The sequence below is a fragment of the Neoarius graeffei genome, chromosome 13 (genome assembly GCF_027579695.1).
Source record: "Neoarius graeffei isolate fNeoGra1 chromosome 13, fNeoGra1.pri, whole genome shotgun sequence".
In the NCBI taxonomy this organism is placed as follows: domain Eukaryota; kingdom Metazoa; phylum Chordata; class Actinopteri; order Siluriformes; family Ariidae; genus Neoarius; species Neoarius graeffei.
The window spans coordinates 14,330,358-14,355,327 of NC_083581.1; the positions used below are offsets into that span (position 1 = coordinate 14,330,358).

The 24,970-nt window shown below is 44.1% G+C and overlaps 1 protein-coding gene across 2 annotated transcripts in view; it reads right to left on the reverse strand.

The window, feature by feature from the left end:
• Positions 1-24,970, reverse strand: part of tmeff2a (transmembrane protein with EGF-like and two follistatin-like domains 2a) — a 259,197-nt gene that overhangs the window by 11,940 nt on the left and 222,287 nt on the right. For both annotated transcript variants that reach the window (XM_060937298.1, XM_060937297.1), the window contains exons 6-8: positions 3,439-3,587; positions 2,818-2,877; positions 2,280-2,403 (exon numbers count right to left, since the gene is read on the reverse strand). In XM_060937298.1, the coding sequence (XP_060793281.1) occupies positions 2,280-2,403; positions 2,818-2,877; positions 3,439-3,587 (333 nt within the window). The remainder of the gene's footprint in view (positions 1-2,279; positions 2,404-2,817; positions 2,878-3,438; positions 3,588-24,970) is intronic.

The following is a 24,970-nucleotide window of genomic DNA, read 5'->3' on the forward strand; positions in this document are numbered from 1 at the left end:
CACACATCTGTATTAATGAAATCTCTCCCGCTGAAACTATTTAACCTTTCTGGATGATGATGCCAACTGTGAAACTGTTGATTTCACACACAACATTCACAAGTATTTACACAGAATGGTGGGGAAAAAAAACCCCCACATCGAGTGTATGGAAGTTCTGCATGCACAGGCTCATCCACACTGTAGGACAGATGAAATGGACAAATTGTCATCTGGTCTTTTTCTAATCTTCACCTGTCTAGTGTTGGCAAGCCTGCGCCCAACATAGCCTCATTTCAATGCTTGATATGAACATTAACTGAAGCTCTTGACCCATATCTGCATGATTTTATACAGTGTGCTTCTGCCACATGATTGGCTGATTGGATAATTGCATGAATGAACAGTGGCACAGGTGGTTTTTGTTTGTACATTAAGAGCTGTCAAACTCCATTAAACATTTAAAGTGGTATTCAAATTGGAATTTAAAATGGAATAAATTTGGTCTTCATTTGAATATTAATGAACCGGTAATGTTAAACTGCCACAGACAGAGGAAGCACTACATTCTGGATTTGTACTGCATGACCCATGGATGGCAAAAAGGGTTTAGTTATGCACAGTAATATTCTCTTGTCCCTGATATTCAGTTAGATTTACATTTCTTGGGCATTTATGTGGGAAAATAAAACTCTCCAGTCTTCAACATAAGCATCACAAATGGATTTCTATTCACTATATTTGCTCACTACATAGAGTGTAACAGAATGGTGTTGCAGATATTATGAAGTGCACACTTTTTGATTCAACCAAGGAAATAGAGTGACTGTAGGACGTTTTGTTTAATTTTATGCATTAATTAGAAACTGAAATTAAATTAAAATAAAATAAAAAATAAATCAATAAATGATAAGTCTGTACTTAGATACACTACCGTTCAAAAGTTTGGGGTCACCCAGACAATTTTGTGTTTTCCATGAAAAGTCACACTTTTATTTACCACCATAAGTTGTAAAATGAATAGAAAATATAGTCAAGACATTTTTCTGGCCATTTTGAGCATTTAATCGACCCCACAAATGTGATGCTCCAGAAACTCAATCTGCTCAAAGGAAGGTCAGTTTTACAGTATAGCTTCTCTAAAGAGCTAAACTGTTTTCAGCTGTGCTAACATGATTGTACAAGGGTTTTCTAATCATCCATTAGCCTTCTGAGGCAATGAGCAAACACATTGTACCATTAGAACACTGGAGTGATAGTTGCTGGAAATGGGCCTCTATACACCTATGTAGATATTGCACCAAAAACCAGACATTTGCAGCTAGAATAGTCATTTACCACATTAGCAATGTATAGAGTGTATTTCTGATTAGTTTAAAGTGATCTTCATTAAAAAGAACAGTGCTTTTCTTTCAAAAATAAGGAAATTTCAAAGTGACCCCAAACTTTTGAACGGTAGTGTATGTTCAGCTTTTTGAGTTGACAAGGGCCATTCAGCCAAAAATGTCAGAATCTCATGTTTCTAGGCTTATATCAGACACCTAAAATAAACATTAATAAATAATATTATGAAAAAAGCCGAATATTATTCAAAGTGTGAAATAATTTGCCATATATGTGTGTGTGGTCTTCTTCCCCTGGACAAAGACTTCTCTCTCTCACTCTCTCTCACACACACACACACACACACACACACACACACACACACACACACTGATCTTTCTCTATTTTCTCCAGTCTTCTCTCTGGGGAGATTCTTGCTGAGAAACAGCTGCAGCACCTGTTAGACCTAAACTCGTCCTCTCACCTTCACTCTTCTCCTCCGTTGTGCACTTGCACTCGTTCTCTCTTACATCCTCCCTCACCTTGTGCTCACACTAGTGAGTGACAAACCGACAGGGGGCCAATCGTTTTATTGCAGGGTTGAGGCGGGGACAAGCATCATTTGAAGAGAGATTGTTTTAAAAATCTGAATTACTTTATGCAAATATATGCAAATTAGTTTTGATATAGTAAAGGTTCACAGAGTGTTTGGTACAAAATGGAAGAAAATCAACACTGGCCTCTTATTTCTTTTAAAAAATGTAAATGTCCACTTGAGACACATCTATAGAGATCTCAGTAATTTGTCTCTTTCTACTGTGAACTCAATTGTACTGTATTTTTCTCTGGAATGACAAATTTCTCTCTATTCTCTGTCCTGTTTTGGTGTCGTCCAACTTTGTGAGATGTACACAGCAGGGGGAGCTGTTGTGTTAAGAACTTCACTGCCTTAATGTGTGAGTGTGAGTGGTGTGTACCTGCAGGATGGTGTGGAGAGCATGTTGGGGTATTCACAGTCTCCATGTACGCAGTAGTTCTTGTAGTGTTCTGGACAAGGGATGTAAATTCCTCGTGCCACCTCCGACACTTCAGGCTTCTCTTCTGCACAACACAAACACCTGCTCAAATCTCACTCTATTTCTCTCTTGCTCTCTCTCTGTGTCTCCCTATCTTTGGGCTCAGGCATTGTCTTTGTCGATCTCTCCCTTTTCTTCTCTCTGACTCTTCCTCTCTCTTGTCTTTCTGTCTCTAATCTAACTTGATGATGTGTCTCTGTTGTTTCCTTTATAGCAAGCGGTTACACTTCAACACTTTTATTCGGATCAGCACAGATGCCAAAACATCACGATGAAGATTAGCATAAAAATGTTTCAGTAATGTGCAAGAACTCAACCAATTACTGTCAGTCAGCAGCTTGCAGCATATTACACTCCCTACAGAGGAAACATGTAGGAAGTCTATAAAATATATACTGTAAGCGCACACACATACACACACACACGCACACACACACACCTGGCACGTCGGCTCTGGCATAGTGTCCATCCCCAGGTTTGTTTCCTGTTATCATGTCACCTAATGGTTAAAACAAAACAAAAAAGAGTTTTACATGCCCAAGTTAAATTGTCACAGAGTCATTAAACTGTAATTTAAATTAAATAATTTAAACAGTCAGCATCTCCGCAGCAGCTGCTCTACGCTGCCTGATGTTATTGTACTCATTAATGGAGATTTTTGCTTAAACTGTACATCTGGCCAACTGTCCCTTCACAGCAGGTGGCCACTGAATAACACAACATGACAACACTTCAGAGGTATATGTGTTTGTGTGTGTGTGTGTGTTGCATTGCATAGCATAGGGCGATCTGCTCCGTCTGTCTCCTTAACCCTCATCTGTTCGGGTCAAAATGACCCATTTTCATTTTCTACTCAAAGTGAAACTTTGGCTCAATTCACACACACTTTAGAACGTCATGTTTCTATTACAGAGATGATGTTCAGATCATTTTAATCACTGAGCTGGAGGTAAGGTATAAACTGGGTAATTTATAATAACTGTTCCAACTGTATTGCTTTTGCTAACAGCTGAATGATAGCAGATGGAGGTATGAGTGGGTAGAGCATGACTTCGCTTGCCTTGACAGTGACCCAGGAACTTGACCTCAATGCGCTCCTGCCTTTGACACGATGCTTCTTTCACTTGGCACGGGTTGTCGTATGAGCGGCCGTCTGATGCACACACTGGGTTGAAGCTTATGTGGGAACAGTCGATGTTGCACACACACCTGTGGAAGCAGATTCACATGGACTGTTGACCATCCACAACCAGAGGTTTAATCTGTACTCGGACATTAGATTCAGCAGTATTTGTTTGGTGTTGTTTACTTTACTATTTACCACACTTTATTGTTCTAATACAGTAGACTAAATAATACATAGTGCCATAGTGGTTCAACAAAGTGAAGTAATTTGGGATGCAGCCCACGGAACATCACTATAATTATAAGTCATGGCCAAATCACTTCACTTTGTTGTCTTTAATACATCTGTGATGTCTTGAGGTGTTGCTTCAGTATTTCTAGATAATCCTCCTTCCTCATGGTGCCATCTATTTTCAGTTGCTTTTCAAGCAACATGATGCTACCACCCTCATGCTTCACAGTTGGGATTTTTTAAAATTATTTGTAGGATTAAAAAGCCTCGCACTTTTCCCTCCATATGCAGCACTGATCATTATGGCCAAACAGTTCAAGAAGCTTAGTGATCACCTGCAAATTTCAGTCTGGTTTTTCTATGCTAGTCTTAGAGTAGGGGCTTCTCTTAATGGTGGCTGTACATACTGTACTTTGATATGTGATGCTTCCAACTCCTTCACCAGTTCCTTTGTTGTTCTTCGGGGTTCAGTTGGACCCAGGTTCATACATCCTTTGCAGTTAATTTATGCTTCCTGCCTGAATGATGCAGTGTCTGTGAGGTCCCAAGATTTTTATATTTACATACAATTATTGGTACAGATGCTTGTGGTACCTTCAGTTGTTTGGATATTGCTAATAAGGAGGAACCTGACTTGTGAGGGACCACAATTATTTCTGAGTTCATTGCTGAGTTGTTTGGATGTAAGACACCATTACAACGGTTTCTAGAATCTTCCAGAGTCTTTAAAAAGACAGACAACTTAGTGTATGTAAACTTTTGAACAATTGGAGTTCTGCTATAGTGAATTAAAGCTGAATCTGTCTGTAATCCATTGTTTTAAATTTTAAATGAAATGTGTGGTGTTGTGGTTTGGGAAGCTGGATAAATTCCAGCAATGTTAAACAGTCCTAAAGCTTTATAGCCCAAATAATCCACACAGAGGTCACATGGAATAATCTTCAGACCCCAAAACAAAGCCGTAAAAATTCAATATATCACAAAACAGGCCAATGTAAGTGTGAATGGTTGTCTGTGTCTATGTGTCAGCCCTGTGATGACCTGGCGACTTGTCCAGGGTGTACCCCGCCTTTCGCCCGTAGTCAGCTGAGCTGGGATAGGCTCCAGCTTGCCTGCGACCCTGTAGAACAGGATAAAGCGGCTAGAGATAATGAGATGAGATGAGACAAAACAGGCCTAGAATAGGCGTCGATGCCCACAGTGCTCTGTATCATGCTTTTCTCACAGCCATCTGTCTGAAAATGTGTTTAACACTAAACATGTTTCACAGATCAGCTGCTGTGTTTCAGCCTTGTGTTCGTAATGGGAGTAAATGTTTTCAGCATTTCCATGTTTCCATATTAACAGAATAAAATGTTTGTGCCAGGGAGTAAATGTTTGTTCCCTATAACCAACCCCTTCATCGGTGGTCTCTCTTACTCTTCTGGTGTCTGGTGTGTGTAAGTGTGTATTATAACAGGATAACAGGTGTGTATCAGGTAAATAAGAGGATAAAAGTGACAGCTGTATATTTCTGTATTTGGTCACAAACACAAGTAGGTGATGTGATGATTTGTTATGCAAGTTAGCATGATAAGCTGTGCATTGTTTTTCATGGTTTTCAGACTGCATTGTACATTTTTCTCAAATATACTGCAACCCTGCTATAACAAACTCTTTTATTATGAACCTTCATAAACTTACACATGACGAACTAAGTTCGCGTCCCCCACCTTTAATGATAATGAGTCGGAGTCTTCAAAAAAAAAAACATCACTGAGCCATGCATTCCTCTTCCCCCAGAGACAAACAATAAGTAATCAAGTCTGCAGTCAGGTTAACAATACGTGTTAATGCCATAAAACAAAGGCCTAGCCTAGCTTAGGTGTCCATCAATAACAATTATCAAGAACTTTGATCACTGACTTCAAAAAAATCCTTTAAAAGGACTTTATTTTACGAACTAAAAGCAGCTTTACTTGAGTCTTTACTCTGTTAGCACTGTTGTCATGGTTACTCATAAATGTAAGATACTCTCTGTCTATCAGAAAATGCAGGCAATAGATGGATGCAATCACTGGAAGAGTTTTATTGAAAAACACGCTGACAAACAGATCCAAATCAATAACCTATCAGAGTTGAGAGACAGGCAATGATCCGGCAAGGCACAGACAGAATCTCAAAGGTGGAGACAAAGAGCAAAATACAAAACACAAAACAGAGTCGGAAACCAGAATATCAACACAGTGCTACAAACGACTTGGTACTGTGAGACACAAGGTACAGAACCTATTTACAAATAGAATTTACAAAGTCTGTGTGTAGTGAGGGTCCTTAAGTGTGCACTGTGATTGTGCGCTAATCCAGAACAGGTGCATGGTAATTAGTTCTAATGGTGCTGTGTGTGTACATGAGTAGCAGTTGAAGGTGCGTGTGTGGCCATGACACCGAAGACAAACTTCATATCCTGGACTGTCTAAAGCGTGGTGAGAAAGCAGTGAATTTGTCTAAAGAATATGGTGTCACAAAAAATTTAATTTCGACTTCGTCCATAACTGCAATCAACATCATGGGCTGAAAAGAAAGAAGATGTAGCAAGCAAACGATGGCGAGTGTGACTTATTTCCTCGACTGAAGAGTGACTTATTTCCTTTACGTAAAATGAACTGTAAGCTCTCTGAGGTGTGGGTGGAGCACAGAGGACGGCAGGACAAAGCTTCAGGTACGAAATAGGCTTTTATTGCCAGACTTTTCAGTATAACAAAAAGCGTTATTCTCATAAACACACACACACGCTGTGTTCTTGTCCTGGGAAGAGCTCTCCTCTGCTCTCCCTCTGCCTCCTTAAATAGGGCGCGGTTACTGGGAAGACACACAAACACAGGTTAATTACCGTCAGGTGTAGTGATTCTGCCACTCACCTTCCCTGGCTCCGCCCTCCTGTCACAAACCGGCGCTTGACCACGCCCCCGCTGCCACATACCCCCACCGCCCGACTCAGGCCGGGCGCCCATCCGACCCGCAGCCGACCCCCCCCCTTGACGGGAGAGGAAGTCCGCCACGACCATCTGCGCCCCCGGCCTGTGGACCACCTTGAAATTGAAGGGTTGGAGTGCCAGATACCAACGGGTGATCCGCGCGTTGGCATCTTTCATGCGGTGGAGCCACTGGAGGGGCGCATGGTCCGAACAGAGGGTGAAAGGGCGCCCCAGCAGGTAGTAACGGAGGGCGAGGACCGCCCACTTGATCGCCAGGCATTCTTTCTCAATAGTGCTGTAGCGCCCCTCACGCACTGACAGCTTCCTGCTAATGTACAGGATGGGGCGGTCCTCCCCCTCCACCTCCTGGGACAACACCGCCCCCAGCCCTCCGTCCGACGTGTCGGTCTGCAACACAAAAGGGAGAGAGAAGTCAGGGGAGTGTAATAATGGCCACCCACACAGTGCAGCCTTTACCTCAGAGAAAGCCCGCTGGCACTGCTCCGTCCACTGGACCGGATCTGGCGCCCCCTTTTTAGTGAGGTCAGTCAGCGGGCTGGTGACGTCCGAATAATTAGGTATAAACCTACGATAGTAGCCAGCCAGCCCCAGGAACTGTCTCACCCCCTTTTTGGTCTTGGGTCTTGGGCCTTGGGCAGGCTGCAATCGCTGCTGTCTTATTAATTTGGGGACGCACCTGCCCGTTGCCCAAGTGGAAGCCCAGATACCATACTTCCACCCGCCCAATCGCACACTTCTTCGGGTTGGCAGTGAGACCCGCCCGCCTCAGCGACCTAAGGACGGCCCTCAGGTGTTGCAGGTGCCGCTGCCAGTCGTTACTATAAATAATAATGTCATCAAGATATGCGGCCGCACAGGTGGCGTGGGGCCGGAGGACCCTGTCCATCAGCCGCTGAAACGTAGCGGGCGCCCCAAACAGCCCAAAAGGAAGTGTGACAAATTGGTGTAAGCCGAACGGTGTGGAAAAGGCCGTTTTTTCCCAGGATAATGGAGTCAAGGGGATCTGCCAATATCCCTTCGTCAAATCCAGTGTCGAGTAAAAGTGAGCCGTGCCTAGTCGATCGAGCAGCTCGTCAATACGAGGCATTGGGTACGCGTCGAATTTAGACACCGCGTTGACTTTTCTATAGTCCACACAGAACTGGACCGACCCGTCGGCCTTGGGTACCAAGACCACCGGGCTGCTCCAGTCACTGTGGGACTCCTCGACGATGCCCATTTCGAGCATGGCCTGAAGTTCTTCCTGAACCACCTTTTTTTTGTGTTCGGGTAGCCTGTAAGGGCGGCTACGCACTACCACCCCTGGGGGCGTCTCTATGTGGTGTTCTATGAGGTTAGTGCGACCGGGCAGGGGCGAGAACACATCCGAAAACTCGGCCTGCAACTGGGCGACCTCCGTGAGTTGGGTCGGGGAGAGGTGGTCTCCACAGGGGACCGGAGAGGTACGTGATGCCAATGTCCCTTTTTGAACCTCCGGCCCCAGCTCTGCCTTCTCCGGAACTACTGACACCAACGCCACGGGGACCTCCTCGTTCCAGAGTTTAAGCAGATTGAGGTGGTAGATCTGTAGCGGCCCCTCCCTGTCCGTTCGCCTTACCTCATAGTCGACGTCCCCGACTCGCCGGGTGACCTCAAAGGGTCCTTGCCACTTGGCGATTAATTTGGAGCTCGACGTGGGCAACAGTACGAGTACCTTCTCTCCCGGAGTGAACTCTCTAAGGCGCGTGCCCTTGTTGTACAGGCGGGCTTGCCGTTCCTGGGCCTGCCGCAAATTCTCCTGAGTTAGGTGTGTGAGCGTGTGGAGTTTTGCACGCAGGTCCATAACGTACTGAATTTCGTTTTTACTTTGTGAAGGTCCCTCCTCCCAATTTTCACGTAGCACATCTAAAATGCCACGCGGCTTACGCCCGTATAACAATTCAAACGGGGAGAACCCCGTGGAGGCTTGGGGGACCTCTCGCACTGCAAACAACAAGGGTTCGAGCCATTTATCCCAGTTACGTGCGTCCTCACTTACGAATTTTTTAATTATATTCTTGAGGGTGCGATTGAACCGTTCGACTAAACCGTCCGTTTGTGGGTGATAAACGCTGGTGCGGATCGGCTTAATACCTAATAGCCCATACAGTTCGCTCAGTGTTCGTGACATAAACGAGGTGCCTTGGTCAGTCAGAATCTCTTTCAGGATTCCAACCCAGGAGATGACGTGGAAGAGGGCCTCCGCAATACTGCGCGCTGAGATACTGCGAAGAGGCACCGCTTCCGGGTATCGCGTTGCATAGTCCACCAGAACCAATATAAAGCGGTACCCTCGTGCTGACCGATCTAATGGCCTGACGAGATCCATCCCAATTCTTTCGAACGGGGTCTCGATTAATGGTAGGGGGCGCAAAGGCGCTTTTGGAATGGCCGCTGGATTTACTAACTGGCATTCACGGCACGCTGTACACCACTTACGGACATCGCCGCGAATCCCCGGCCAATAGAATCGGGCCATTATCCGGGCTAGTGTCTTATCCTGCCCTAGGTGTCCAGCCTTGGGATTAAAGTGAGCCGCCTGAAATACCAATTCCCAGCGGCTCTTTGGAATTAACAGCTGTGTGACTCACTCTTTCGTCTGAGTGTCCTGCGTCACTCTGTATAATCTATCCTTCATAATAGAAAAATAGGGGAAGGACGGGGTGGCGTTCGGCTGGAGCGTTTGACCATCGATTACTCTCACTTGGTCAAACGCATGTCGCAGAGTCTCGTCTCGCGATTGTTCTAATGGGAAATCCGCGAGGGATTCCCCAACAGAAAGAGGAGGAGCCGGCGGCTCCTCACTCTGTCGCGGAGATGACGTAGACGGCTCTGCGACAGCAGCTCCAGCCAAAGCGACACCGGGACCTCCCCCTGTCAAGTGGCAGGACCCACTCTTTACTAGGCGTGTCATTAAACCCCGAAATCCCGGCCAATCAGTCCCCAAAATTAAAGAGTGGGTAAGGCGAGGATTAACCGCCGCCTTCACTATAGATTTTTCCCCTCTGAAATATATGTGGACCGACACCAAAGGGTAGCTGTGAACATCCCCGTGCACACACAACACCTTCACCCCCTGTGCTCCCCCCAATGCCTCGTCTTGCACCAGGCTTTGGCGGATCGAGGTCTGATTGCAACCAGAATCCACCAACGCCTGATATGTAGCCCCTTGGACACTCACCGGTATGCGATACGCTCCGGCCCGATCGAGGGCAGCTTCTGGCACGTCGGGGATCCGTACCACCGCGCCCACCTCCATTGCTGCGCACTGTTGTTGCAGGTGGCCTGGCTCCCCGCAGCGCCAGCAAACCGGCCCGGGCTTTCCCTCTGCACCTGTGCTCTGGGGCTCACTCACCTGAGGGGGGGGAGAGACAGACACAGAAGGGAGAAACAGGAGGGCACCACGGGTGCGGCGGGCCGGCTGGGGTGGAGCCGGCCCCCACCTCCGTGGTGGGGGAATGGGGCGAGGACGGGACACAGAAGGGAGGGTAGAAAGAGAGAGAGAAGAGGAGAGAAGAGAAGACGTCGTTGGTTGTCCTGCCGCTGGAACAGCCGCCAAATGATCCTCCGCCAGTCCTACTGCCTGATCCAGCGACGCCGGGCGGTTCCAGCTGGTAAGCATGCGATGAACTGCTCCAGCACCACCTGATCGATGATTCCCTCGGCGTCGCGATCGTCGGCCCTCAGCCACCGCCAGCAGGCGTCCCGGAGCTGCTGGCCGAATGCGAACGGCCGGCCGACTTCCTCCAACCGCAGCGCGCGGAAGCACTGGCGCTGTTGTTCTGGTGTGCGCCCCACGCGCTGGAGGACGGCCTGGCGAAGGTCCGCGTAGGCCAGCCGGCGGTCGGTGGGGAGCTGTAGCGCGGCCAGCTGCGCCTCTCCCGTCAGGAGGGGGAGGAGGCACGCCGCGCGCTGCTCCATCGGCCACCCCGAGGCTTCGGCGACCTGTTCGAACAATGTGAGGAACGCCTCGGGGTCATCCTGCGGGCCCATCTTGGTCACGGTGAGGGGAGACGGGCCCGTGGCCGGGGCGCTGGTGGACCCCGCCGACGCGAGGAGATGCCGGAACGCCTCGCGAGCTTCCTGCTGGGCCAGCACCAGGGCTTCGAAGCGCCGCTCTTGCTCCTTTCGGAGCGTGACGAGTGCCTGGTGCTGGCTTTGCTGAGCCGTGGCGAGGGCGTGGACCAGGTCCGTGAACGGGGAGGATTCCATGGGGCTGCGGGGTTGGTGCTCCACCTTTTTCCCGGGTTTCGGCACCACTGTAAGCTCTCTGAGGTGTGGGTGGAGCACAGAGGACGGCAGGACAAAGCTTCAGGTACGAAATAGGCTTTTATTGCCAGACTTTTCAGTATAACAAAAAGCGTTATTCTCATAAACACACACACACACGCTGTGTTCTTGTCCCGGGAAGAGCTCTCCTCTGCCTCCTTAAATAGGGCGCGGTTACTGGGAAGACACACAAACACAGGTTAATTACCGTCAGGTGTAGTGATTCTGCCACTCACCTTCCCTGGCTCCACCCTCCTGTCACAAACCGGCGCTTGACCACGCCCCCGCTGCCACATGAACTATTTATTTATATTGTTTATTTATAGTGAACTATTTATATTGTTAAATCTATTTGTACAGTCAATCGCACAACAACTCTCATATTTTACATCTGTTTTTGCACATTAGAGTTGTGTTACTTCCACCTACAGTGAAGTCACGTGCATTCCTACTATTATACATTATTGCACCCTCTGCTGTTTAAACAACACAATTACAGTGAGGGAAAAACTAACAGATTATGCAGCCTGATTCATTTTTTATTTCATCGATTCAAAGTGTTATAAATTTATATCATGGTTTACTGTCGCATGACATATCATTACATGCTTAATGAGGAGATATTTATTTTGCATTTATGTCAGAAGTCTCCAGTTTCAGTGCTTTGCTACAGTCACAGTTAAAGCTGTACATGCAATTTCTTTCAAACATGACAAGCTACATGTTTCACGGACATTCCATAAAATAAATGTAACTATGAACAGATAAAAAAGTACAACTTGATGTTCATTCATCTCATCATCTCTAGCAGCTTTATCCTGTTCTACAGGGTCACAGGCAAGCTGGAGCCTATCCCAGCTGACTTTGGGCGAAAGGCGGGGTACACCCTGGACAAGTCGCCAGGTCATCACAGGGCTGACACATAGACACAGACAACCATTCACACCTACGGTCAATTTAGAGTCACCAGTTAATCTAACCTGCATGTCTTTGGACTGTGGGGGAAACCGGAGCACCTGGAGGAAACCCACGCGGACACGGGGAGAACATGCAAACTCCGCACAGAAAGGCCCTCGTCAGCTACGGGGCTCAAACCCGGACCTCCTTGCTGTGAGGAGATAGCGCTAACCACTACTCCACTGTGCCACCCTACAACTTGGTGTTCTGTAATAAATTAAAATTCTAATTATTAATAACTGATAACCCCACCTATGATTGTGTTTGTGGTCTGGAAAGTAGCCATAGCATTTTAATGGTAAAAATCACATTGTTAAATGATTATAGGTAATGGTTATAAACGATTTAGCATCAAACAGCAGAAAGAATGACTTATAAAAACTTAATATTTAGCCATACCACCCACACAGCAGTGTCTATAATGTGTATTAGTCATTGAGCCCACTTGTTTTCATGTCTGAATAAAATTCACCACTGTTTGTGTCAATGCCAGTAAACACTGAAGCCTTTGAAAGCCTCAGCTTCCATTTATGAAATTGTTTAGGTTAGCTTTTTCTCAAACACTCTCTCAGAGTACAACAGTAAAATACATGGATTCCCTCCTCCCTCCCCCCAATGCCCCAAACTGCCTGCATTAGCAAGCAGTAAAATGAATCCCACTACACAGGGTGTGAAATAATGGCTTCTACACACCACATAGTGCTTTAATGCCCATTATCATGCCATTTTCAGATTCAGCTAAAGGTGATGTGTCACTTGTAACTCCACTGGGCTTTAGAAACAGCATCTACACGACGCAATTTCAGCCTGAATGCAATATTTGCTCATACAAAGGCTTGTAACGTAAAATATTTGCCTATATAACTCGTGGTAATGGACAGAAATGGATGTGAATTAAACAGGATAACATGGTGTAATGGAGCTCTGATGAGGTCATCAACTGAGGGCAGGAGGATTAGCGCAGAGCAGTGGCTTATGAGTTCTGCTGGCTTTGAGGTCCCAACACTTGTTCTGATGGCTGTTCTTATTCACACAAGCCTTCATTAGTGAGGATGTAATGAGGGGTTGGATGTGTGTGTTAGAGTGTGTGTGTGTAAAAGAGACTGAGAAAGAGGGCAGGAGGATCAGAAAGTAAGAATCTTTGGGGTCATTAGGTGATTGTCACTATGTAAATGCCATACGCACAGAGATTCTGAAACTTTAGTTAGGATTGATGGCATTTCTCAAAATGTGTGATACCATAGCTTAGAGATGTGCCCAAATAGGAATACATTAATTCAGAATGAGGGGCAGTGGTGTAGTGGTTAGCACTGTCGCCTCACAGCAAGAAAGTCTTGGGTTTGAGCCCAGTGGCTGACAAGGGCCTTATCCCCGCAGTCCAAAGACATACAGGTTAGGCTAATTGGTGGCTCTAAATTGACTGTAGGTGTGAATGGTTGTTTGTCTCTATGGCCCTGTCCACACGGCAACGGATTCAGGTGAATCCGATACAATTATTTATCGTTTAGGCCTGGCGTCCACACGGCACCGGCGTTTTGGGTGCCCAAAACGCAATCTTTTGAGAATGGGTTCCAGAGTGGAAAGATTTGGCAACGTTGCCGTTGCGAAGTCGTCTGGATGAGTAGAACGGATTTGTTTACGATGACGTCACAACCACATGACTGTCAGTGCTTCACGCCGGGTAGAAGTGTAACGAACTCGATGCGAGTTGTCAACAAATCCTATAACTTGGTTCATGAAACGCACTTACAAAATATTTTCACTGTGAATATTTATTGTGTAATGGTGCAAAGTGAGAGAGAGAGAGAAAATAGCCCTTAGGGCAGAGTCAATCCCGCCAGCAAAAATAGGGAAAAAAGGAGCGATCTCACCTCTTCAGATGTTGGTTTAAGTCCTACAATACATTCCTCAAAAAGGGCGTAGAAGAACAAATTAATCCATCAACGTGTAGCATTCAATTTATTCTGGACCATTAAAGACGCCGCCTTCCGCGTAGAATCATACGTCATCCTCGCCGCCATATTGGATAGGTCAAAGCGGAGAATAAAGATGCCTCATTCATGTGCTGCATTTAACTGTACCAACAGGTTTGCCGTCCAAATGAGATCACATGGGATTACCTTTCACAGGTGAGACTGGAAAAATACTTTTCATTGTATTTGGTCATTATAATGTAATTTTACGAACAGATTTTTTTGACTTTGTGGCTAATATGAAGTCTCGCGCGTAATAGTTTATGCGCATGCGTCCTTACTTCTTCTATTGTTCTGGTGTCTCCGAAGGGACCGTCTTACAGCGCCCCTAGAGGTGTGGCATGTGTATTGCATCGTTTTCAGCAAGCGTTGCGTTGCCATATGGACCTGATATTTTACTGATCGTTGCCCATTTGGACGCGAAATTTTTTTAAATAACATCTCGTTGCCGTTGTCATGTGGATGTAGCCTATGTGTCAGCCCTGTGATGACCTGGCGACTTGTCCAGGGTGTACCCTGCCGAGAGGGTACTTAGAGCACTTTGGTTCATTCTGAATTATCCAGCAATCCTCTGTAGCCACTTATCCTGTACAGGGTTGAAGGCAAGCTGGAGCCTATCTCAGCTGACTATGGGTGAGAACCCATAGTCAGCTGAGATAGGCTCCAGCTTGCCTTCAACCCTGTACAGGATAAGTGGCTACAGAGGATTGCTGGATAATTCAGAATGAACCAAAGTGCTCTAAATAGTTAAAAAATGCAGTTGCCAATTTGTATTTGTCCCAGAAGCATTTGTTCATCCTTAGTAACTGCCTGCTCAGGGTTGAGATTGTTATATGAAATACAACCAAGTACACTTGTGGGCAGGTACAAACAAAAGTAATATTGATGCAAGTGGAATTAAAAAACAATCCTGTGCACATGTCTAATTAAGACCACTTAGGAACTATTCAGTGATGTAGCTGAGGTTGAGGAACTGTCCAAGCCAGAATACACACGTTATCTTGAACCTGCTGACATTTCGACTGCATGTCTGTTTCTTTTCCAATGTTTCTGTGGACAAAGAAAACCATTCCAGTTTAGGCCACACCCTCTTTGGGTTGAAATCTGAATACAGATATTTGGATTATTAAATATTAGAGATACAGATACAGGCACTGTGTTACATCCTGAGAATAGCCACATTTCTTAAAGGTTCATTCTGTAGTTAAAGATTTTATAGACACTTGACCATCACACCCATATGTGTTTGTTAAAAAAAACCATTCCAGATTTATTCCCCCTTTGCATTTATACTAATCTTCACTCTTGTGAGAAGTCTTTCTACTAGATTCTGGGGCGTGGCTGTGAGGATTTGGGATTGTTGAGCTACATGAGCTTTAGTGAGATCAGACACTGATGTTGGGTGAGGAGGCTCCAGTTCCAGTTCATCCCAAAGGTGTTCAGTGGGGTTGAGTTCAGTCAGGGCTCTGTACAGTAGAGCCCTGCACTCCCGCGGGGGTCCCGCGGGACTCGCGGGACCCGCCGCAAAGCAGTGCGGCGCGGGACAAATTTTGAAAGCTCATTGCGGGCGTGGGCGGGACCGGAAGTGCACATATGCGCGCGCGGGCGGGAGTGCACATACGCGGCGCGGGTGGGAGCGGTGATAAGCTGCAGTCCTGCTAACTAAAAATGTGCTTGAAATAAAATTTATAAATTATTAATTTATGTCTATCATATATAATTTGTGCTGGATATTTTATTTGGCATTAATAAAAACACTTCAAGATGCAAAATTTGCAGAGAAAGTCAGATTGAGTGAGAAATGGCATCTTAAACTTGCCATTGAGAAAGCCTTTGATCATTCTAATAACTCACAGTTCACACCCAGCTAGCAAGAGAACCATGAGTGAATTGATTTACTTGTTGCGTTAGTCTACAACTTTAATCAGAGAGACATGTTACACAGTGACGGTAGGCTTGACTCAATGCTATCCCAGAAATCCTTCCTGTAATATGCAAATTTGGCTGTCCAATCAGAGGCGGCCAAATTTGCATATTACAGGAAGGATTTCTGGGATAGCATTGAGTCAAGCCTACCGTCACTGTGTAACATGTCTCTCTGATTAAAGTTGTAGACTAAGGCAAGCAGCAAATCAATTCACTTCTTTTACTAGCTCTGCTTTGCAATAAAAAAACAAAACATTGGTACAAAGCAAGCCCATTCACTTTTTTATGCTGATCAGAGAATTACAATGGTTTCTTATGTGATAAAAATTTGCGATTAAATATTTTAATCATTTGACAGCACTAATTAGTATGATTAGAGACACTACATGCTGAATTCAGAAACAAGGTAAACAATAACAAATGTGAGCTGTAGATATTTATGCTCAAATCCACTCGAAGTAGGGGGCGGGGCACCATCACGCTGTGTCAAGACAAGAACTTTCCTGAGAAATAACGCGAACGTCTGCATCATGCGGGATTTGCGGGCAGGAGCGGGACAAAATATGGCAGGCGCGGGCGGGAGCGGGACTGAAAATCATAATTCTTTGCGGGCGCGGGTGGGAGTGGGACTGCACAATGCGGGCGCGGGCGGGAGCGGGACTGAAAAATCCGACCCGCGCAGACCTCTACTGTACAGGTCACTCGAGTTCTTCACTCCAACCTGAACATACCATGTCTTCATGGAGCTTGCTTTGTGCACAGGGGCATCATCTTGCTAGAACAGGTTTGTAGTTCAAGTGAAAGGAAATTGTAATCCTACAGCATACAGAAACATTCAATACAATTGTCTGCTTCCATTTTTGTTGCAACAGTTGGTCCCTTTATATGTTCGAGATGAACCAATCCCATTTTCAGTATGATACTGATACCAGAGCTGCATCAGTGGACACATGATTCTGTTGATCTGATACTGACATTATCAGAGTCACTCAGTTGAATCTCTGAAAGCTTTTTGCTTGTGTCACACTGTCTCGTATCTTGCCACGTAAGTGGCATATGGGTCAAATGCCAAGAAATGAGGTGTATTTTGTCCAAAATTAAAGTCCTGTGACGTAAACAGTGTATGTGTGGCATTACTGTGGCATATCAGGAGTTTGTATGGGGTTCAAGGGACGTAAAGTTATGGCGTACTGAGGCGTATGCATGGCATATGATGTGTTGCCGTGGCATAACCATTTCATTCGTGTGGCGTTTCGTTCTTATGTGTGACGTTGCTGCTACATACCTGTGGCATATCTGCGGCATTCATGCTACGTTTGTTGTCATTCGTCACAGTCAAGAAAGCATCATGCCAGCAAAGAAGTCAGGACCCAAGAAGGGCAAGAGAAGCGGGAAGACATCAGCTGCATCCACCCAGCCAGCCCCGGAGCTACCTTCATCAGACACATATCAACTAAACTGTTCGCAAGGCGTAACAGGCGTTCAAGCAACATTCCCACTGCGTCACTGCTGTGTAGCTTCCGTTTTTATGGCGTATACGTTACCTATGTGTGATGTATCAAAGCTGCTATGTATGTGCTACGGATTTTTAAGTGCGGACTTAAAAATACGCCGCACCCTGGCATACAAGGAGATCGTGTTACACATCCTAGAGTATTAGCTACGTGTATGTAAGCTGGCGATGCTGTTACACTCCTTTCTTACTGTCATGTATCCTGCTACGCCATACATACGCAAGGCTGAAATGCCAATGTGTGACAAGCATTTGTTGTTGCAGTAAAATTAGAGCTGTGATGGCACTGACCACATGCAAAAGTCATACTGTACATGTTCATGATATAAATGACATCAGTGATATGTAAAATCAGATCCTGGACTGATCCAGATTTCAGGCCCAAATCACAGTTTATAAAGTAAAAATAAAAAAAAATAATAATGATGAAATGAAACAACAGTGTCAAATCTTAAAAAAAAAAAAAAAAAAAAAAATCTGTTCCACAAATAGTTATCACCATCACCTCAAAGCAAGAAGGTTCTGGGTTCGAACCTCATGGTTGACTGAGGTCTTTCTGTGTGGAGTTTGCATGTCCTCCTTGTTGTCTGTGTGGGTTTCCTCCTGGTTCTCCAGTTTCCTCTCACAGTCCAATGACATAATGGATTAGATCAGCTGCCTACTCTAAATTGCCCATAGGTGCGAGTGTGATGGTTGCTCATCTCTGTGTAGCCCTGTGATAGATTGATGGCCTGGCCAGGGTGAACACCGCCTTTCACCCAACGTCAGCTGTGATTGGCTCCAGCTTCCACTGTGACCCTGATGGATAAGTGCTATAGATAATGGATGAATGTTTCACAATAAAGTAGTTCTATCACAAATGTTAGATGTAGATGCCATGTTAGAAAGTAATTATTGTTGAAAGATTAAAAAATATATTTTGCCAAGGCTGTGAACTAGCAGCTTTATTAGCCGCTAGTAGCTAATGTCATTATGATGTTTCGTAGTTCAAGCTCCACTTCCCAGTCATGTATTAAATATAATGTGGTGTTATTGTTCTATATTCCTTTTTCCAGCAAAACCATTTATAAGGCCAGTCCTGCTCTGATTTACTTTAACATCTGAGCAGACAGTGACTGAACCACCACATGACACAAGATTACTGACGGGAACATATTAAATACACTAATTACATACCAGAGGGTATATGACTTTATTATGCTCATATTCATTAACAAATTGTTGTTTGTGAGCACTCCAGAGTGGTAAAAGTTACCTGAGTCAGGTTGCATTCATTGACTGTATTTCAAAAACAGCATGTCCCAAAGTGTTTTATCCCAGTGTGTGTCAGTAGAGGTGAAGCTCTTCGTGATAATAATGCTTAAGTGATATTGAAGTTTTTGGCTGATGTAAATTGCAGAAAGACCCCTGTACTGAATCTTATACACACTAATACAAGTTCATCACTTATAGCACCTACAGGATTCTGTGCTGTCATACAGTTTTGTACTCTAATGTGCAGTTTTGTATGCAGACCCAAAGATCCTGCAGGCTCAGCAAAAACGTCTTTAAAAAAACCCTAGTTCACAGAAACCTGCTGTACCTGAACGCTTCTTGCCGAACAGCGCCAACCGTTTGACATTTTAATTATAAATCTGTCATTTTTTAATATTCTGTATCTCACAAAACTCTCATCCAATCAAAGTGGTCGAAGGTTTTTGAATGTTCAAGACTGGCAAAATTAGCATAATGCTCACTGACTACAAAAACACATTCACCCATGAAAACAGACAAAAGATATTCATTGTTTTTCCCACTAGCCTTTCAGAAAGTTGACTTGGGCAGATACAGGCATCGAAAAAAATGGAAGACAGCTAGTGTAGCAGCATTGTGAATCAATACCCATAAGCAGTGGAGCTACTACTATTGACAACATTAACTCTCTCAGGAGCTGCTGTGTGTCCAGACTACTACGCTGCTTTCCTATTAGTTTCACTGTAGTTACTGAGTAATCAGAGGAAAAACTGAGGAACAAACCAGGGCTTAAAAAGTTACAATGGTCTTAAAAGTCTGATTTTGGATTAAAAAAAAAAGAATTTATCTGTTGGTATACTTGATATTTTGTGTCCTAGGATGTTTTAGAGAAAACTACAGATACATTTAACAGTAGCATGATTGTAATCAGGGTGCGATTTGTCAAAAAAACAGAAGGAGGGATGTTTTTTTTTTAATCATGAAACGTCACAAAATTAAGGTAACAATAGGCTAACATCTCAATAACATCCGATGATATCAAATGAATAACACTAAATGAAAACGAACACTAAACCAGAGATAGTAAATTCATCTTCCTATCTCTCTGACTAAATACACGAACACTAAAGGCCTCTGCATGCTCTTGCGACAAGGCTTTCGCAGATAGCTTTTCGCAGACAGTTGTAATTTATTGTTGAGCGGGGGAATAGGCGTGCGCGATGTTATTCACCGGCACAACGCAAGGGGGCGCGAAGTCGCTAGGAGTAGTTGGTGGGTGTGGTTAGTGGAGTGTTTATCCTCCGGTTACTTATAATGACTAGAACTGGAGTCGTATAGATGTACGTACTTCCTCAATCAACCGCTCTTCATGCTGCTCCATCTTCGCTCGTGTTTTTAAAAATGCCGGTCGTGAAAACAAAACAAACCGGGAAAGTAGGGAAGCGGAAGTGCGTGTACAGCGGGTAGAGTGGCCCAATCAGAGCCCTCTTGTCTGCGGCGCTGTCTGCGAGGCTTCTGCGGTGGTCACAATTTTTGGGAGGTGCGCGCAGAGCGTCTGCGAAGGTGGGGGGGCTACGCAGACACTATCTGCGACACCGTCTGTGAGGACTGGGTTGTCAGCATAAATTGGCCTTAACACAACAAAGTTCGCATTGCTTGTCGCATTGCTGTGATGTTTCTCTCCCTCTGGATTAAATGGACAGTGACTCGAAAATCACTAAAATACATGAATACTAAATGAACAGTTTGCTCTGATGGCGTAGTTCACATTGTGCGCAGCTTTCTGATTTAAACTGTTTTTTTCTCATCCTTATACTTCCTGTTTCATGGACTGTAACGGATTTGCTTATTTAGTAATTTTAATACAGAATTTACTTTGAAATTATAATCAGACACTCCAACGTCCCCCCTAAAAAAAAAAAATCGGCCGTGAAAAAGGTGGCATCCGCCAAAAGGCGCGCTGTTTGCATCTCTGCATAGAACGCAAAGATATTGTTATTATCTACAATGTATCTATTTGCTGGGGACGTTCGTGAACATCAAAGCTGCCACTTCGGGTCATTTTGAAAGTGAGTGCAATGTAGACCATAGAAAACTGTGTCACAACATGCCTGTCATGTCAACTTTTTTTTTGGTTTGTTTGTTTTATTGACGGGGTTGTCCCCGAGGATTTTTTTTCAGCAGAGATAAAAACCAGAGGGGGGGATGATCCCCCCCCAGCAAATCGCACCCAGATTGTAATGGTTTATAAATATGACACATAAGGAATGAAACACTGAGGAACATTCTACTGTAGCAAAATAATCAATGACAGTGTGGTGTGGAGCATCCTGACACGAAACTCCTGAGTTATGAATTACTGTTCACCTCGAAGTTCATTATTTTCCAATAACAACATGTCCCAAAGTGTTTTATTACAGTTTATTTATACCACAGCACTTTGCCAAAGTTTATAAGTTTGTATTAATTATGAGCAGCATGTCTTAGTTTTTATCAGTTTATAGTTATGTTTAATGATGTGGAACGTCCATGAAACAAATTAGTTCCTGTTATCACTGATATTATCGCAGCTATAAACTGTAATAAGTCTCTTTTTTTCCTCTCTTGATGTTAATAAGACAAAAACAAAATTGCAGCTTGTCTTATTACCAAGATGTCCTCTGTCCTCAACTTGGACAACTTAGTCAGCTTTACCTTGGACTGTTTCAAAGCACTAACACTGCAAACTCCTGATATACAATAAATGCTGAATTAATATCAACTATTTTATTCCATGTACAGTTCTAGTCAAAAGTTTGTACACACCTTCTAATTCAATGTTTTTTCTTTATTTTTATTCATTAAAAGTCACTTCATGTCTTAAAGTAATGATGGATGTCGTTTCTCTTTACTTAGTCAAGCAGTTCTTGACATAATACAGTTTAGATTACTACAGTTGTGGAATAGGACTATTTACTGTATTTTTATCTCATCTCATCTCATCTCATTATCTCTAGCCGCTTTATCCTGTTCTACAGGGTCGCAGGCAAGCTGGAGCCTATCCCAGCTGACTACGGGCGAAAGGCGAGGTACACCCTGGACAAGTTGCCAGGTCATCACAGGGCTGACAAATAGATACAGACAACCATTCACACTCACACCTACGGTCAATTTAGAGTCACCAGTTAACCTAACCTGCATGTCTTTGGACTGTGGGGGAAACCGGAGCACCCGGAGGAAACCCACGCAGACACGGGGAGAACATGCAAACTCCGCACAGAAAGGCCCTCGCCGGCCACGGGGCTCGAACCCGGACCTTCTTGCTGTGAGGCGACAGTGCTAACCACTACACCACCGTGCCGCCCCTGTATTTTTATTATTTAGATCTCAAACACATTAAGAAGGCAAGCAACTCATCCACTGATTAACTTTTGACAAGGCACACCTGTTAATTGAAAAGCATTCCAGATGACTACCTCATGAAGCCGGTTAAGATAACACCAACAGTGTACAAAGCATCATCAAGGTAAATGCTGGACACTTTGAAGAATCTAAAATATTAAACATACTTTGATTTTTGTTTATTACCACTTTTTTGTTTACCACATATGTAGAGGTTATTACACAGTGGCATGAAGATATGAAGTTTATCTTCAAGTGGTGAACATATGCATGAGTGAGTGAAGTGAAAAGTGAAAATATTTTCAACGCAAGAAAATGAACTTCATATCTTCGCATCATGTGTAATGTTCTTATGGACACATCCACAAAAAAATATGCAAGTAAATCAAAAGAATTTTAATTTTGAACCGGTTCGCCATTTTGACAACATGCATCCAGTCAGTGGGAAAACACTGGGAGCGATGTCATCAGAGTTAAATATCAGGAATTATTATACATACAAGACACTTTTTTGATGGAATAAAAACATGTATTCTATTCCCTTCTAGCGGGTTTCATTCATTCAGCATGCAATATTGTTAGCATATTGCTTATCCTATGTGTATTATGTCACTCTACCCAAAGGAGAATGAATGTTGAATATAGTTTACGATATTGCATGTTGTCAAGACAACGTGACATCACACGTCAGAGACGTAAAACGAGTGACTGTGACAATCTGTAGCGAGTGACTGTGACAATTTGTAAACAAACATGGCCCCCAGATTCGCTTTGTTAAATATGGAAGATTTTGAGAGAATTTTGAAAGAGAAAGACGTGTTGAACACCCGAAAGGAATGTATAATAATAATAATAATAATAATAATAATAATAATGGCTTTTTTCGTGGTCTCAGATATATTCCATTCAGCTAGCATGATACTGAACTCGTCTTCGACTCGTTCAGTATCATGTTAGCTGAACGAAATATATCTGATATACCACTCAACGCCAGCCAATGTTATTTAAACATGTCACTCACATCTGTGATGTATTTTGTATGAAAAATACGAGTTTTTCAACACGAGAAGATAAACTTCATATTTTTAAGCCAGCGTGTGATTTTCTTTTAATTATATCAACACATTCACAAACAAAAAGTATCCAAATTTATCAAAACAATTCATCGATTTTCCCACAAGTGACATATAGAGATTTATGTCATGGTTTTGGTTCTCTATGTCCCGGATAAAGCTCGTGTGAAAAATACGAGTGGTGTATTTCCCAGTAAAACACCTGTGTCCATGCAGAAAAACCTATAAATGAGTAGAGTAGGGGTGTACAACTTTTGACTGGTAGTGTATGTGGAAGATCTGCCATACAATTCCCTGTGAATAAGCTGCTACTACAGAAATGATAACATATTAGAACAAGAACATTAATACAAACCTGTGGTTTGCAGCTGGAACGACTACTGTTATAGAAAATTAATCAGACTCGAGAATTCAACAAAAAAGAAATGCTGCACTAAAAACCTTAATTAATAAAGTGCATAGTATTACAGACACTAGGACCCGCATTAATATAAAGTGGTGTCATATTCTAGTGCAGCTCTGTGACAGTTGTGAGTGAGTTCTGATGGCAGAAGTGTAACATGTGATCTGTAGAACCAGTGAACTAGATTACTGGAATGGCAGCCTGCATTGCTCTGATATCGTGTGTAACGTGTACAGAGTGCCGCCATCTTGGTGAGATCTAACATATATATTCAATATAACTATAAACTCATGCATGATGGCAGAATTTTCAGAATTTAAAAGTTCCTCTGCATATCTGTCCTGAACACCTCACCAGGGACAAATGAACTGTTATTTTCAACAGGATGGCAAATTCCACTCATCTCATCTCATTATCTCTAGCCGCTTTATCCTTCTACAGGGTCGCAGGCAAGCTGGAGCCTATCCCAGCTGACTACGGGCGAAAGGCGGGGTACACCCTGGACAAGTCGCCAGGTCATCACAGGGCTGACACATAGACACAGACAACCATTCACACTCACATTCACACCTACGGTCAATTTTAGAGTCACCAGTTAACCTAACCTGCATGTCTTTGGACTGTGGGGGAAACCGGAGCACCCGGAGGAAACCCACGCGGACACGGGGAGAACATGCAAACTCCACACAGAAAGGCCCTCGCCGGCCCTGGGGCTCGAACCCAGGACCTTCTTGCTGTGAGGCGACAGCGCTAACCACTACACCACCGTGCCGCCCGGCAAATTCCACTGATGTCAATAATTTAGCAATCGTAACAAGACAAGTCAATATGATATGCAAGTTACATACTAGTATTTTTTTTTTCCCAGAGTGACGATGCTTTACAAGTTCAGCCATGTCTGCCTTTGGCAGTGTGCCGAATCATCTCAGCCTACATGCTAAAATGTTATGTGTGGCCATTCCAGTATTCCAGTTCAATGTGTGGAACATGTAAATAAAATATCCATGAGTTACAGATGGTGGGAAGTCATTGAGATATTTTATGTGAAATCCAATCACCAGCCACTCTAACAGGAACACCTGCACCCTAGTATCATTTCATCAAATGAATCAATCAGCCAATCATGTGGCAGCAGCACAGATCCAGGTCAAGAGCTTCAGTTAATGTTCACAAGAAACATCAGATTGAGGAATAATGAGATCTTATTGACCATATTGGGGTCCAAACCGATCAGTCAAGAAGAGAAGTCTGAGGCTACAGCAGGCAGACGTTCATGGACACTTGGTAGCTGAAGACTGGAAAAAGAACAGGATCCCAATCTTCAACCCTCCCGTTTGGGTGAGCCTGTGCCCAGTGTAGCCTCCGATTCCTGTTTTTGGATGATAGAAGTGGAACTTGATGTGGTATCCTATTTGCCTATTTCACATTGATTATAAAACACTACCATTGACCTTTAAATCACTGAATGGCCTTGCACCACAGTACCTGAGCGAGCTTCTGTTCCTTTATGA